The sequence below is a fragment of the Protopterus annectens genome, chromosome 4.part1, assembly GCF_019279795.1.
Source record: "Protopterus annectens isolate FY-2018-M chromosome 4.part1, PAN1.0, whole genome shotgun sequence".
NCBI lineage: Eukaryota > Metazoa > Chordata > Ceratodontiformes > Protopteridae > Protopterus > Protopterus annectens.
This window is the reverse complement of record NC_056734.1, coordinates 787949603-787967939: the sequence shown is the minus strand read 5'-3', so window position 1 is coordinate 787967939 and position 18337 is coordinate 787949603. Positions and strand designations below refer to the sequence as shown.

General features: G+C 33.9%; 1 protein-coding gene across 9 annotated transcripts in view; it reads left to right on the top strand.

Moving 5' to 3' along the window:
- MBNL1 (muscleblind like splicing regulator 1) overlaps positions 1-18337 on the top strand; it is an 874569-nt gene that overhangs the window by 786885 nt on the left and 69347 nt on the right. For all 9 annotated transcript variants that reach the window (XM_044070529.1, XM_044070522.1, XM_044070528.1 and 6 more), the window contains one exon: positions 3073-3147. In XM_044070529.1, the coding sequence (XP_043926464.1) occupies positions 3073-3129 (57 nt within the window). In that variant the 3' untranslated portion in view covers positions 3130-3147. The remainder of the gene's footprint in view (positions 1-3072; positions 3148-18337) is intronic.

The following is an 18337-nucleotide window of genomic DNA, read 5'->3' as shown; positions in this document are numbered from 1 at the left end:
GAAGAATAAAAGCAATCACTTTTTCTGAGTCACATAGGCAAAAGTGAGGAAGGGACTGAAAACGAGTGAAAAGAAGTTAAAACAATACAATGTTTTAAATGTTCTCACCTGGGATGCACAGCTAAAAACGGTGCATTGAATTATAGCCTGTACAGGGTGCTGCACATACCATGTTGGAGGCATATGCCATGGATATAGCTAAAACTGAATTGTCTGGTACAGAGACACATTCCATGGCTGAAGCTGATGATGAGTCAGTTTCTGTTGCCAATAATCAATCAAGAAGTCAAAAAGTAGCATATGAATGAATACAGGCAAGTTGAAGTATGACTTGATTGTGGGAGTGTGGTAATATTTATACATGAGCCATTAGTAAATAATAGCATAATACTCCCAGAAGAATAATAGGTGCCTGGAAATATTACAAAGCTGATGTGCAGGTTACTGCCCTGTAATGTACCCTACGATATGGCACTGGGATGGTATGCACTCCCAGACATGAACTAATTTTGGAAAAAAGACTTTACCCACTTTTTTGATTTGTGGATGCACAAGAACAGTATGCTTCAAGGGTTCCCGGATAGTGGAGAAAATCCTGAGGAAAGTCAACATGATAACAATGCATATATCACCCTATTTTCATTATGAGTCAGTGGCTTAAATCACAAAGAACCCAAGGCTGAAGGTAACAGCAGTAATGAAAACCTGATAGATCTAAAGTGATGACTCACATTAGTTTTAAAGAAGTGGCTAGGCATGCAGTAAAAAAGAATCATAAATGATATGCCAAAGTGCGTAAAGCAAGCAAAGTCAAAAATGTGACAGAAGGACAGACACACAGGATTTGTATCCCTGGAGAGAAATAGGAGGATTATTAGATTCCCAAAGATGGGATTCCTCTCATGCAAATTTTATAGTGCAGAACAGAGGGGAGAGGAGGGACAAACTGAAATCCAGCAGGATATACATCACATTGTAAGAAATGATACAGGTGACACTGAAACCACATGCCAACATGATGTAGCTGCCATGAATATGGTACTAATTTGTAACAAAGACCAGGAGTGCCATTAGCCCAGAGTTCAAGCAATTTAAGTGCCATTGGGACACTATATATATAAAATAGCTGCCCGAATTAATATTTGTGGGCTCCTCAACCCCCTATGTCTAAGCTTCAACAAGAGGGATGTTTAAGAGAAAACAAAGATTGATCTGTTAGTTGTTGCTTTAAAACAGAGACCAACAGCAGTTTATAGTTAAAAAGAGTAGCTACCCAAGAAAGATTATTGCTAGATTCCTTTCTGGAAATGCATATAAAAAGTGTGAAAGAAAAGCTAGCAGGGACTTACACTTGCAGATCATAAAAGCAGGGTTTGATATCAAAACTGTGAGGCTAGTATTTGGAATGTATTGCAGGGAATTTCTGTGAAAGCTGTTGTAAAAGCTCAGCAAAGAGTAAAAGATGGGAGTTTGTTATAAGACGAGTACTGTTGCTGCTGCCTTCCAAAGGTAATGCTGCATATTGTAAATTTACTGAGTGTTCATTATGAATTAGTGTTAAGTACTTTAAAATCCTGTATGGCTGACTTTAAAGTACTTTTGGGATTCTTTTCTGACTGCAAGTTACTATGCAAAATTTTAAGAACTTGAATAAAATGTTGAAGGCCAATAAGAGACTATACTGTTTTCCCAAAAATGTTGAAGGCCAATAAGAGACTATACTGTTTTCCCAGCTGGTGTGCTGTACTTTTGGCATTGCAGATATGATGTTAAGTAAAAGGATGTGCTGTTTTTTCACATTCTATGCTAAAGGGAAGTCATCTGAAATGCTGAAGTGATACAGTTTTTCACACATGACAAGAACACATGGTACTATGCCAATCTAAATAAAAACTGTGCATCATTAAACAAAATAGATTTCTGCCTTAGTTATAGAGTCATAGCTAGAGATTATTAGCTGTGTGTGTGTGTGTGTGTGTGTGTGTGTGTGTGTGTGTGTGTGTGTGTGTGTGTGTATAGCAAGCCAACAATGGCATGAACATTGTGTCTGTATGGCTGTCCATATTTATCTATGTCTTTCTATATATCTGTCTATATAAATATATATATGTATGCACACACACACTCACACACACACACACACACACACACACACACACACACACACACACACACACACACACACACACATTTCAAGTTTCAACATGGCAGTGTTGATTGATATTTGAAAAGTTCAGATCTTGCTTTGATTCTAGGTGCATATAAAATGGACTCTTAAATAGTATTAAAACGTAAATGCTTAGTCGTGGATTAGTATATTAACTTGTGAACTTAAATGCTGTCATGTCATTTAAAGTAAGAATCTATGCAAAAAACATTCTATTATTTCAAAAAGAGATGGAAAATATTAAATAATATAGCAGTATTTGTCTATATCATAAGTATACTTTCTTAAGAAAAGCACAATTCTGACTAATTATGTTGGTTTCATTTCTGAATGCAATTGGCATACACTGGGTTTATGTTTCTAGTTTTTAATAGCTAAACACACATGCATATTTGGCACTGCAGTCATGATACAGGTAGATAATATCTCACCTATACATCAACCTTAGAATACAGATGATAAAATATAAACCTCTGAAAATATATTATCTGCTAACTGCTCACCATTAATTATGCATTAGATATTTCTGGGATTCTAAGGAGAACAGGCTTCAAGCATAACAACAGTAAAATAATAATTCACAAATTAAAAAAAGAAAACTATAGGTCTCTGACTAGCAAATACTGCTGTTAGAAAATGTATTTTTATTAAAGCACGTGTTTAGAGTTGTGACTAATGCTAAACAATTGCATTAGGGATTTAAATTGCATTTAGCAATCACATCTCTGCCTGTCTTAAGATAATACAGCTAGTAGTAATTTGTTTACTTTGTGTGCATTGCATAACAACTAATGCTACCTTCCTTTTCCTTATAGTCGAGCTCTGTTCATGAAGCAACTAGTTGTATACTTTCACATTTATTACATGACCATAAGATTTATTAACTGTAAATATTTTATGCATAGATTCCCATAATATCTGCAGACCATCTGACTAGCCACAAGTATGTTACACAGATGTAAAACTTTCTTCAATAAACAGTAAGTTTCATGTTTTTTATTCCTGTTTTCAAACTACATTGAACTTTAACTGTGGAATACAATAGTTGTTCTCAGATGCAGCACAAAGATTTCTTGAATGGCCACTAGTGGGTTGAAAAGTCACCCAAAGACTTTTGATGTCATATAGCTAATCAAATTCTTTGTTGACCGTACAGTGATATTAGCCCCTGTTCTACACAGACTTCAGCTGGTTGTGCTTGTATTTGGGGTAGGAGTCACGGAAGACTGTTTCAGTCCTGTCTATTGCTGCTGTGTTAAGAAAGATTCTTTGTTGTTTTTGTTTGCTGCCTTTTCTTGTTCACAGAGTGGCTACTCAGGAAACTGTGGCTAATTCATTCTGTGTATGTTTCGAAATAATGTTTGTCTTCCTGAAATAAAAATGGTATAATGCTTGAAATTCATGCATACATTGTGTCAAGAATACCTTGAGAGTAAATGAATCCTCTGTGTGAAAATATGATATAACCACATTGTTTCTTTGGCTAAAAAACACTGTTATGAAATAATATTTCAAACTGAAATTAAGACATTGTTTCATCAGATAACATGATATATGATCTAGCTAGTATCTTTCAGTTGCTTTACTGTGTCAGTCTTCTTAACTCACCATCTGTTACAGGCCTTCATAAAAACATATTTGGTCACTACACTATCAGGTAATCAATCCCTTTGTTCAGTAGTCTTTCCATGAAAAAATACTTAATAATTTCGGTGGTGGCTGTAATACCTAAAGATGGTAAGATCTATCAGACCCAGCTTCATGTACCTATTCCAGTTTTAAGTCATAATTATTAAGTGTTTATGTCTATAATATCTAAAATAATTGCAAAGATGCTGCCAAGATTTTGATGCATAATAATCATTCAGTAGTGTAAGCCGGCATGTTTTAAGTAGGGCAATGGATGCAGTTGCATTCCTTGATAACAATGATAAGGTTAATTAGGATGATATATAAGGGAGTGGAGGCTAAATTAAAGTAGAATGGTTCTTGTGTGATAAGTTGGGTCTGAGCACAGGAACCAAGAAGGGTGTCTTCTTTCCTCTTTGTTATTTGTGATATATTTAGAGGCACTGGCAAGGAAAATAAGGGGCTCAGAAATGCAATAATATAATTGGTGTGGTAGTCAGGAAAAGTTGCCTTTATTTGCGGGTGATATTATTCTGTATATGATAAAGCCAGAAAAGAACACCTCAATGTTGTGGAAGATTCTGAGACAGTTTCAAGTCTTTTTGGGATATAAAATTGATGAAGACAAAAAAAAAAGGCTATAGCTGTAAACTTTGTACCAATGCATGAATTGGCTCAGCAATATCCATATTTATGGGGACATAATAAAATGAAGTGTTTAGAAGGTATGAGTTAAAACGGCTTCTGTTATGGCAGCTAAGGACACATGGGAAGAGACAAAACAAAAGAAAATACAAAAACGAAGAAATTGGAAGCTCTTGTTTATGGATATGGATAGCAAGATACAAGCAATGGAAATGTTTTTAGTCCCTTTAGTTTTTTTATACATGTCAGGCATGTTTTTGTCAACCAGAGAAGTTGTGGACAGCAACTGATAAAGAGTTGAATGATTCTTATTTGTGTGGAAGAAGACAATGGTCAAGTGGGATAAGTTGAGCCTTCCAGTAATAAAAGGTGGCTTAGGATTACCTGATTCGAATGGATATTTTAGAGCTACATAGCTCAGACACACATAAATAACACAAGCAGAAAGTTGTAATTCTAAATGAAAGGAATGATGATGGAGCAGGGGAAAATTCAAGAAATAAGGAGAGAGAGAGAGTAGGATTTTAAATACAAATCCTTAAGGAGAAAAAACATACAGAATGTCATATTTATAAAGTAGCAGAAAGTATTCTAAGAACTAAGCAAATGCAAGAATGGAGAAAGGAGACTTTGTCGATAGGTATGAATGCAATAAGGGGTACAGAAATTATGCTAGAGGGGGCTGGAATTTGCTGGTGAAACTGGCAAAGAAACCAAGGTATTGTAATCAAGTAACTGCAGAGGAAAAGGTAACAGAATAGGAACAGGCCAAGAAGTCATTTGGACTACAGACTAGATACTGCCTTTAATATCAGGGAGTGATATCAGAATATAGACAAAGAGAAAGGGACAGGGAATCTGCTCTGGTAGAGCTTTTGTTCAATCTAGAACAGAAGCTGCTGTTACAAAATGGTTAATTAGTAGGGAAAATAAAATATTGCACAATAATTAAAGGAATAAATCTATGGATATTAGAAAGGATTGGGAAGAGACAGTTTATAAGCAATTGATAAGGATCAATGGGAGGACATATGTATGACTCCCAACTATGCAACAGAGTCTTGAAGATTTATGATTTCTGTTTCGAAGAGTTTGCATGTTTATATTTTTATATACCAACCAGATTCCAAAGAACTTTTCTTCAGGAAGATGGCAAATGTTGGAAGTGTGATGGGGAAAAAAGGATAACTGGCAACATTTGTTTTGGGAGTGAAATGAGTTGACAGACATTAAAAATTCCCTAAAGAGCACTCAGTCAGAAATATTGGGTGAGCAAATGGGTGTAACTAAGGAAATTAATTTTTGGGGTAGGATACAGAATCTGAATTCCTAGACAATGTAAGGTGTTGTTAGGTTTAATTTTGGTTGCTGACAAAAAACAATTACTAGAAAATGGATATCAAAGTCTAAACCAGCTGTACCTGAAGTAGTGAATATTGTAAGAGAGAGAATCCTAAGGGAATTGTGGGAACAATGCATGCAGAATAATGTTTCAAAGGAGTGAGGTTTAAGAGAAGGAAGGGTCTGAGCAATTTATGTAATGGGTTGATGATAATTGTGTAAAAGAATTTATGTGACATATAATGTTTGTTACTGTGAGGATATTGACATGGTTTGTTTTCTTTTATATAAACGTATGTTTGCCAACGTCTTAAGTGATAATTCAATAAAAGTACTAAAAATAATAATTTCTTAGGTGAATCTTGTCACCTTAATCTGTTAGCCATGTCGTCTTTTCCCTTTTCCATTCTTTATTTTTCCTCTGTATGGCACAACACAGGTCCAAGGGCCCAATACACTTGTGTACTGTTTATTGTCTAAACTCAGGTGTGAGTAGATAAATCTGCCACACCCACTATTCAACATCCTACACATTTGTAGCCTCTCTGTGTACCTTGTCTATTAGCCAGATATATTTGTCAGTATATATGGTAGGGGCTGAGCACTGAATTTCATCTGTCTCCTGACAAGGGCAGTCTAATATAACCCTGTCATTGCTAGAATATCTTTCATTAGGATACATCCCAGTATCCCTTTAATGGTGGCTGCAGCTTTCTCACTTTTTTCATGATGTATTATTTCTGACTCTAGTACAATACTAATGTCTTTTAAGGTCATTCATCCCAGATGGCATTCCACTTTAAAATTACTATTCTTTTAGGATTGCTACTTTCAGTTAGTATCCCACTTTGGAATAGCTGTCTCTTCTCTTCCTATTGTGACATTCTCCTTGGGACTTTCTGATCATTTGCTTCTTATTCTCCGTGTTAGTGTCATATATAAATACGCTGATCATGTTCAGTGTCAGTATCCCTTGTGATGATGAACACAAAAATGGCAACAATCATTGGGCCCTAGACCCACCCTTGTAAGACCTCATTATTTCAAATGGCTATTCTTTGCTTTCTGATAATCTGCCACCCTTCTACCCATTTAGAAGACTCAATTCAAATTGCTTGTCATTCTTCTCTGAAGGACTGAGACATGTGTTGTACTGAAGTTAAGATATATAAAACCAACAACATTTTATTCGCACAGTTCCAGAATCACACAGTGATAAAATTGCATTCACTTTCCAGAAACCCATGTTGGCTCTTTTCTCATAGGTTGCTGTTCTCCAGGAAATCAACTAGATTTTCTAGCTAGTGAATTTCCCTGCTGCTTTGATCAGGCTTGCAGATCTGTTGCTTGCCTTGTCAATTCTTTTTTCTACCTGTTCCAGAAGTAGAACCATGGGCTATCTAATCTGTCAATTATTTGCTGCAAAGTGATTTAATGAAGAGCTCTGATGAGGTATCTTTAAGAAGATAACCATGTTGTTGAAGATTTTGAGTGGTATCCTATCAAGATGGTGTGTATTGTCTTTCCTTATCTCCCTGACATTTATTTCTAAATCTTCTGTTCTTAAGTGGCTATCTCTCAGATGTCCATCCTGGAACATTGTTGGCAATCATGTCCTCTGTTGTCAGATACTGAAATACTAAGTGGAATAAAAACACAGTTAGATGATGCCAGTGTTTACTATGCTAGAACGTTGGTTTGTAGCAGGTGATGCTCCTTATTTTGGGACTGTATGACAAAGAAAAAGATTAGAATATCAGTGCTTTTTTCAAATTTTACCTTTTTCTCTTTGTGCAGCTTTGACAATAGTCATATGCAGAGCTGGATCACAGTCAAATGGACCCCTATGGAGAGGAATGGACTCCCCCCACAACCATTCTGTTGTCCTATTCTCCCCTCGATTTCCATACACTGCTCAAAATTGTCAGCATGAATACTATTTTCTTCTTTACTTTTCAAATGAAGACAGAGATATGGATTTAATTTAAAATTTTTATTCAAAAATCCTTTCTTGAGTAGTTTGGCTTCCACTAGGCTAGTAACTTCTTTTAAGGGAAGACCTTTGGTAGTATTTATACTGTTAGGGGAAATGTGGCCAGGACTTCAGGGAACTTTCCCTATTCGATTAGTGGACGGGGATGCAATTTGCAACGAAGCTTCCTGTTTCTGGTTCGGGCATGAAGGCAGCTCAGAGAAGCAGGTAGCAGTATGTAGAAAACAATACCAGTGAAAATGAAATTAAAAGGATGGAAGGAGAAACAATGGAGACTGTAAATGAGATTTCAAAAAAATATATATTTTCAGAGAAAGATGACTGGCATGGGGAAGTGCGAGTCGATACAAGATACAAAAGATATTTCAACAGAAACGTTTTGAGGATGAAGGAGATTCATGATGAGGGTGTGTTATTACAACCCTTCATTTGGGAGGGTTGTGGGATGTATATCTCAGGGATTTAATTGAACCGAGCTAACTGGAAAGTGAAAAAGCAGCATTGTGGGGTGAAATAATGGATAGAATACAAGAAGAGGAGGTACACCAAATAAGAAAATAACAAAAGATATCATATGCGCAAATGGTAAGAGTGGGAGAAAAAAAAGAGAAGGCAGAAGTGAAAATAAAGCATTGTATCAGAGTAAGTAGCAAGATGGAGAAAGAACTTTATAGATATGAAGTATGGGGCAATGTGATCTCACCAGTGGGTATTGAACCCAGAGCGGTAAGAGCATTTATTTGTATTAATAAGTACTCTTTTTGTGACATTTTTTGAAGATGCGCAATACATGGAGAAAGTCTTCGAACAATATGAAAATAAAAAAAAAAATAAATGCTAGTCTGTGGAACTTGTATTTTGTGCAAACATTTAATATAATTGAGATAAAAAAGAGACTATGTATCCAGTTTTGTATGGAGGTGGAAAAGGACATTTTAAGAGACTATTTAAAAAAATGTGTGCAGGAATGTAATGGACATTACAAAGACTTATGATAATAGAGGTTTATGGACTGGAGGATGAGAATGCAGTGCTATATTACAAATGCAAAATGAGAAAATAGTACATGTGCCCAATAAAATTAATATGGAGGGGAATAGGGGATTGGTTAAATAGTGGGTTCAACCAAAGACACATTTTTGTGGCAAAAATGACCATTTAATTCATAATTGTGATAAAAAAGAAATGTTTAATTTGTGGTAAAACTGGTCATGAAGCAAAAATATGCAAAAAGAAATATTTATAGTGTGAAAATATAGGACATTCATGGATGGACTATAATGTAAAAGAGAAATATATATGGGAAACAATGGTAGACCAAGTAAGAGAGATTGTTTTGGTAAATGATATAGAAGGAATACAAAAGGATAATAGAAATGAGGAAGATATAAGGTTGGAGATAAAGGAACATATAAGGGAGGAAAAAGAAAGAGAGAACAAAGAAGAATTAAGTAATTCAAGTGGAAAAGGAGAAGATAAATGGATAAGAATCAAAAGTAAATGAAATTCCATTGGGAAAATACTGAAAGACAGGAAACACGATAATTCCATTGGGAAAATGGTGAAAGACAGGAAAAGCAAATTTAAAAATATCGGTATAGAAGAAAACAAAATAGGGCAAAGATAACAGTAATACATACTGTTTTACAAAATGAGAATCCTAGCCATAAATGTGAATAGTAAAAAAAATGTACAATGAAGATTAGGCATGTTGGAATGGTGTAGATTGTTAGATATGGATATCATAAAATATTGATAGACATGAGGATAACAGCAGATAAAGAAACAATACAAATAAATGGGTTATGGGAAGGTAAGGTTACATGGAATGTAAGAGAAGAAAAATGCTCAGGCACAGCAATTTTAAGTAAAGAATGTATAGAAATTTTGGATTGTGCATTAGTAGTAATAGCAAGAATATTAATATTAGATATAAAATGGATGAACCAATTGTATATGGTGGTTACACTTTATGCATATACTTTACAGAACCAAAGAGAGAATATGATTAGGAAATTGGTTGATTATGTTAGTCTGAATATGCAAGTTATAGTAGTGGGAGACTTTGTGATTTAAGACACAGAAGAAAAGGGGCAGACGTAAAGGTTATTTCAGATATGATTAAAAGTGGTAAGATATATTTATGGAGAAACAATCATCAGACATGCAAAAGAGGTAATTTGAGAACTGAAACTGTTTATTTTATACTATCAGACAATTTGAAAATATTACATAAAGGGGTAAAAGTAACAGGTTTCTCAGACCTGTTGTAATTTGGATAGAGATTCAAAAGAAAATATGTTATATAAAAATTGGCAGAGGTATAAAAATAAATTAAACAGATTTAAATGATTATGTAAGGAAAATAATTCATCAATTATGGCTAGATCATATAGACATGAGAAGATTTTATAAAGATTGGACAAGTTGGTGGATTAGTTTAAAAGAAAAAATATAAGAAAGAGGTATTGAAATGGTAAAGGACAAAATGAATGCAAGATAGCCATATATTCACACACACACACACACACACACACACACACACACACACACACACACACACATATATATATATATATATATATATATATATATATATATATATACACACACACACACACACACACACACACACACACACACATATATATATGTATATATATATATATATATATATACATACATTTTTTTTTTACAAGGAAGAAAAGAAGTAGTAGCACCATACCTAAGTAAAGTGGTTAAAGAAAAAATAATAATAAGAGAATCAAGGAATGTTGAACAAAATATAGTTCATACACAAAAAGAAGTAATGCAGACAGTAAACGGCACATTTTGAAAACTTTTTTAAATGCAAAACTATAGGGGAACATGAACAGAACTTAAAAAATAATTGAAGAAGATAGTGAGAGAATGGTGGAAAAGATAATGATAGAATTAAAAGGTGTTTTGAAAACAATAAATGTGGAAGCAGACACGGGTTTAGATGGAAGTGAATACATAATGTATAGAGATATGCAACAATTGCAAAAATAATATATTTTAGAGGTGTTGAATGAGTGGCTTGAAAACGGGGTAAATGTTGAAAGAATATTTATGGATGCAATGAAATTTATATGGAAAAAAAAGGAAAAGGAATATATAGGCAAAACTGGAGGCCACTAGTTTTGAACAATGTTAATTATACGTTTTTTAAGAAGGCAGTAGAAAAAAGAATAGTAAGCAAAACTAATAAACTACTGAATGATATAATTTTGAAATGAAAGGAAAAGGGAGTCAAGAACGTTTTATGATTATAAGAGAATTGGTGGATGATATAATAACCAGGAAAACAGAACTGAAGATATTAATAGGGAATGTAAGTACAGCATTTGATAAGATACAGCATGGGGTGCTATAGGAAATTTTAAAAGAATGTAATATAAGTAATAAAATAATTACCATTTAGTATCAGTGTATAAGATGAAGTAACATTTGTGGCTAATGGCTGTTTAAGTGAGAAAATAGAAGTAAAAAGAGGTATCAAACAAGGATGTCCAACTAGTAGTACTGTATTTGTATTTATCAATGTGGTTGTTAACATAAATTTAGCATTGGAGGAAGCTAATTATTACACAACAGATGGAATTCAGTTTCAATAATGTTTTCTTTTGCAGACAATCTAGTAGTGGTTGTGAAAAATTAAGAAAGGATGAGAATAGTGATTAAAACACTTGATAAAGAATTAGGAGTATTAGGTTTGATTGCAGGTGATCCGCTGTGGCAGCACCTAACCAGGAAAAGCCAAGGCAAGAAGAAGAAGGTTGGATTATTAACAAGGAAAATAATAATGGACTGTGGTTTTCAGAGAAAATAGAAGTTATTCAGTTTAATAGATAGTAATAGAAATTTTAAGAAGATGATTTGGTAACAAGCAACAGAGGCTAACACAATGGAAGAACATGATATATAAAATAAGAAAAATCTGTATGTTGTGGAGAACAAATTTAAGCTTATGTATAAGAAAAAAGAATGTTTACTTAATTCAGTAAAGTTAGGTAAGATGGCACATCTAACAAGTGTATGTATGATACCAGGAAAATGTGAAAAGAATTATTGTCTGAGTTATTTACATTTATATGGAGATCTAGATTGAACCTTATTAAAAGAGGAATCCTTTATGTAACAAAAAAGGAATGAGGTTTGGGTTCAATAAATCCAATTGTGCATATAGCACATTTGAATTTAGTAAAGGACCTCTACTCATCATTGTTGTCACTGTGGGACCTGTTTTGCAGGAGTATTTCCTGTTGGGTCTATATCATCATATCTCACAGTCAGAAGAGCGAATGACAGATAATTGACTCCATGTAAGCAAAAGCTTACAATGTCAAAACTTCAGAACGGTGATTATTTTCCAATAGAAAACAATCACTTTTCCAAAAAAAAAAAAAAAAACTGTAAAACATTACTTAATGTGGGGGGGGTTGCGCCCCCACACCCCCTACTTATCGCACTACAGTGCCAAAAAGGCAAAGTAGCAAAGCAGCCAAACAAATTCTTTCCCAGGGAAAGAATTCGCTAACAGCCGCTTTGCTATTTTGCCATTTTGCGCTTTACTGTTCGACAAAGATGCATTCGACAACCTGCATCTGTGACAGCATAATAGGGTACCCTTACATTTACCTTTCTAGGCACAGAAGAAGTCTGGTGAAACAGGGAGGCTGATGGAGAGAGAAGCAGATGTTAGAGTGGCTTAAAGCAAGTAAGGAGAAAGCAAATATCATGACTGGAGGATGTGTGCAGGAGTCTGAGGAAATGTTTCAAAGAGATCTGTTTGATGGAGGTAAGTCAGCAAATGATGGGTTTATAATTACAACCCTCCATTCGGGAGGGTTGTGAGATGATTCACTTAAAGAAATGGAGATGTTCCCTGGGAGGGGGCATTATGGGGAAAAAACAAAAGAAGGATGCAGGGACAATTCTGAAGAAGAATGGTGAAATGAAAAAGAAAACATATAAAGATAAAGTAAAGGAAGACATACATGAAGTGGCAGAAAAAAAGGGAGAACAAAATGAAAACAGAAGTATGTGCTAAAGATCCAAAGTAAAGAAGGCAAAGAAATGAACAAGTATGAAGTCTGGGATAATTTAATAGCTCTTTTGGGTGTTAAAGCACATGGGGTAAGAACATTTATTCTTCGAAACAAAGAGACATTTTTGAGACTTTATATATGACACTGTTTTTTCAATGGAAACTTTTCTTGGAGAACATGAAAAAGAAAGACTGTAATCCATGGAATGTTTATGTGATAAAAGCATTTAACAAGGAAACAAAAAGAATATTTATGTACAGTTTTGAACAGAGATAGAAAGAGAGGCTTTGAAAGTTTAATGTAAAGAAGTACTGTACATTGCAAAAGTTTATGACTGAAGGAGTTTTTGGACTGTTGGCTGTAATATTGTGTTAAAATAGAAAGATAAATGATTATACATATACCAAGCATGATAAATATGGAGGAGAATAAGTGTGTTGTAAAATACTGGGACAACCCAAAATATGTTTTTTTTTTCTGAAAAAGAAGAAAACTTGATAAGTAACTGTGACAAAAGAAAATGTTATATTTGTTGGGAAATGGGACATGAGGAAAACATGTGAATTGAAATGTTATAAAAGTAACAAAACTGGACATTTATGGATGGATTGCAAAAATGAAAATAAGATTAAAGGAAAAAGAAGGAGAAGAAAATTAACAAAGAGAAGACATTTTAGAAGTAGTAGAAACAAGAAAATTTAGATGAGAAAAAATAATAAAGCGGACATAGCAGAAGGTTCTCAAAGAAGGAGACATAAATTGGGAGGCAGTAAAAGGGAAATAATCTGTTTGTAAAAGTGTAAAATGCAGAAAAAGAACATGTAAAGGGATAAGTAAAAAAGAAAAAAAGAAGGAAATGGGGGGAAAATATATACAGGTAATGACTTGGGTTTGGTATAATGTTTAAAGTGTTTGACTCACAGACACAAGGTATAGTGTTTCACTCTTACCATGAGGAAGAAAATTGGGTTGGTTTAAAATGACTTATTAAGAAAGCTAGCCTATTAGGAAACCTAGCCTAGTAATTAGTTATGAACGTATGAAGCCATGCAGTTAAGTAAAAAGAAAAATGAAAATTTTAGAGTGTGCTATGTAAATGTGAATAGCATTAAGAATATAGTAAGAAGCATAGGATGGCACAGTGGTGCAGTGGTTGCATTGTCCCCTCACAGCAAGAGGTTCTCCAATTTAATTCTCAGCTGGGGCACCTTCTATGCAGAGTCTGCATGTCCTCCCTGCATTTGTGTGGGTTTATTCCGGGTGCTCCAGTTTCTTCCCACATCACAAAGACATGCATCTGGAGAGTTTCTCACTGGGCCTCTGCTGAAAATTGGCTTTGCTCCAAGTTGGACTTTCTCTATAAATAAATAATAAATAAAAATAGGGATTTTGGAGTGGTGTAGTACATGTGATGTAGATGTAGTTTTATTAGAAGACACAAGATTTTAATGAAGAAAGATAACAAACAGAGAAACTAAGTGGAGGAAAGATAATCCGGAATTAAGGAAATGAGAGATGTTCTGGAATTGCCATATTCTGTAGAAATACAGTAAATATATTATCTGTAGCTTTTGCAAAATGGGAACATTAACTTTTGTAGATTTAAAATGAAAAGAACAAGTACACTATATAGAATTGTAACATTATATGCTTATATTAATTGTAAAGGAAGATGAAGCTTATTCCATCAAAATTTAGACTATGTAGTGATACATATAATAGCAAGAGACTTTAATTCTGATTTAAGAGCCCAGCGTAAAAAGAAAGGAAATGATATAAGAAAAAATTTAGAAGATGTAAGATGTTAACTTAAAACTTTGGGACAAAAATTCATGGATTTACAAAAAGGTTATGTATAGAACTGAAATAGATTATTTTATAGTATCAAAATGTTTAGTTATAGGAGAAGGAGATGTCATTGAAACAGGATTTTCTGATCATCTTGCAATGTGAAGGAAAACAAGGAATATATAAAAGTAGGCAAAGGAATAAAAAGGATAAATGAGAAAACATGGAATGAAGAAGGAAAGAGATTAGTAATACAGTTATGAAATGATCATATTACTATGGTCTGAATGGTGGATGATATCTAAGGAAAAATATAAAAAATGTTTTTACAGTGGTAATATGATGTGAGAAAAGTAGAGAAAGAAAAATATAAAACATATATATATAGCAATGCATTGGAAGATTAAGAACTTAATTATAGAAAGTATTTCAACAAAGAAAAATAATTATATGAAAGAAATCAAGAAAAATATAATACATGTTATATAAGCAAAGATTTTTTAAAAGGCAAAAGAGAAAAAGTAAAGGAAGATGGTAGTGTAATGAGAGAAATAAAAAAATGTAAAAGGAAAATTTGAAAGAACTCAAGAAAAAAATATGAATAATGTAGTTCTTTGAGAATTGTGTATCAGCATTGTTGTTTAAAGCTGTAAAAAACTGGCCTTGTGAAAGAATGATGATACTGCATTTCAGGTCATGGCGAAGCACAAGTATGTAGTCTTAACTGTAGCAAGAAAGCAGGCAGTTTATTACAGTTGCAGTTTTTTTCTGATCCTCAGCTTAAAGAGGACCATTTTTTTTTTTTGCTCTACTCCTGGCGGAGTGACAGCTTGAAGAACTGCACAGGATGTAAGATGACCAGGCTATGGTTCTGCATAAGTCTACATGAAAATATGAAGCTATGGTACTATGGAAGAGTGTTGTAGGTAAACAATAATGAACTTAATCTTATAATTCAAGAATGGCTTATAGATTAGAAGGTATGGTTTAACAGCAAGATGTGACATGAATTGCATGTTTGGTTATAGGGAGCAGGAACAAGAACAAGCAATGCTTAGTGGGCCTATTTACACAAAACCTGAGGTTGTAGACTTAACAAAGGAAGAGAAGTAATATTATTTAATGAGTAGAAAGTACAGTTTGTCTCACTATGAGCACAGTGGCATGCATATAAAATACTTCAGCATTTTACAGCTCTTTGGTAAATTAAACAAACATTTAGAAATCCACTAACATTTGGCAGAAATAGAACAGAACTGTAAAGGACAGTGGTAGCTGATTTATCAGAATTTGAAGGAAAGTGAGGAAATGAGTCAATTAAAAATATATGTAGGCAATGGAAAAAATATGATGGAAGTGAACTTTTTAGAAAGAATGACTGGATATGTGTGAGGGGAGATTTTACTCACTCAGTCTGGCTAATAACTTTGTTTTTCATAGCATGCATGTTGCCTGCCAAGACTCTTATGAGTAGGTGTCAAGCAGATCTGGAATGCACTTTTCTAACTTAAAGTAGGTTGTTCTTTTTGTTGCATATCCCCTTTATACACCTGTTGGGATGAGAGAACTTTTCCAGGAGTTTGTTTTAAACACCTAACAGATACATAATGATGACTAATTCAGCAGGGGAGCAGAAAAGAGAACATTCTTCTCCCTTTCAGCCTGGTACCCTTGTGGGGACATATACATCTCAAGTGTTGACTGATTTTTCTCATCTAGCATCCTGACTGGTTGTTTACCGTACTGGATTCTGAAATTAATTTAAGGCTTATAGTTTTAATATGAATTTAATGATCAGATGAAGCCCTGACTTTGGTCAGAAGCACTAATGTTTTTTACTTGGAAGTTATGATTCCAGCAAGATTCACAGAGTCCATCTTCCTGTGTTTTTAATACACACACAAACACATTCAATATACACATTGAATTCAAACTATGAGAGAATGTCTCATCTATTAAATTAATGTATTCATTTTAATTCAAAGTTTAGATGATACTGAATGTCTAGTGTATTAGTGGTGACAGTATCTTTACTTGATACATCAAACATCATATCACAAGGCAAGATGAGGTCACCCCCTTTTAAAACCTAAGTAATGGTGTTTTATTATATTTATTGTTAACTTCTGACTTGTCCAAGAATTACAGTATATGTTTGCTTGTATCCAGGAAGTACACTGCTCTGACGCTTTTACTCTGGTTAAGAGTCTGTCCTTAAGTGGAGGATACTTGAGACTTTTGGGAAGGATTCACTGTGCTACACAAAATGACATTCTATTAATTTGTAACCGTTTCTACAAAATGTTTGTATTCCACATTGTGTGTCACACGTCATGCAAGAATACTTCAATTGATATTAAACCTTTAACCTCACTGAAAAATCTTATTTTTTTATGAAGCTATGTAGATTTCTTTAATCTCTTTATTTGCATTAAGAAATAATTGACTAGCACAACATGAGAATTAATGCATCACAAACAAATGCTGCTTTATAACTGCAGCATTTAGCAATCTCTAGAAACATTTGAATTTACACTGCATTCTTGGCTATATAGCATCTAAGTGAAATTATTATATTTGTTTATCCTAGATTTAGTAGTCTGCTCACAAAGTGCCAAAAATAAACACTGGTTAACTTTCATTACTAACTTCTACCGATCATGTCAGCACACTTTACATGACAATTCTTGTTGGTTTTGTAAAGCCCCACAAATGGCATGCCCAGAACTTCTCCACTGCATCATTTGTTTTATATTTGAGTGATTCACCTGTCCCATCAAAATGACCTTATGTCTGAAATCAGTCAACTTCAAATGCAATCTTTGCAGGCCAGCTGACATGCATGACATAAAACTTTAAATCTGATACTATAGTCCATGGACAATCTTTTTATTCTCTGCTTAGGCCTACTCTGCACATTCTCCCTAGAAGGTATACCCCATTTTTATTTGTATATATGTATATATATATATATATATGTATATTTATATATATATATATATATATATATATATACACACACATATATATATATATATATATATATATATATATATATATATATAAAATCTGTAACCTACATTTAAATAAGGCGCAGTAGAGGGGTAGCTATGGCAGAGAGAAGAGGCAGACACCTTGGATGCAATGTATTAGTGGGCATGATAAGATGACATTTGGTCAGTAGTCCAGTACTGACATTCAAAAAAGAATGACAATACCACATTTGCAATCTGAGCATACATACCCCACCCACACATACACACACAATACAAATTCCTAGCAGACTCACATGTACAAAAGAATTGTATCAATGAATAGTCTGTCAACCAGTTTCTGTCATTAAAGCAAGGATTATTTAGAGGGAAAACATGATGATGTGATTTATTTCAGGAAATCATTGGATAACAGAAAGCAAAGCCCAGTTCTTTTCCATCAGTGTTCTTGGATTCTTTCACACTCCAAATTTACAATAAAATGAAAGTGAAATTATCAATCCTTCTCAACAACTTTCTTGGATTCCTTTTGCACAGGATTTTCAGTAAAGCAGAACTCCAAAACATCAGTCTTTTTCAAAAATGATATTGGATTCTTCACACACTGGTTTGTTGTAATGTAAGATATACAACAACCAATTCATTTTCACTAACCTTTAAGCTTTTGTTCTTTGCAAACTGGTATCTTTACCCACTTACGTCAGAGCCG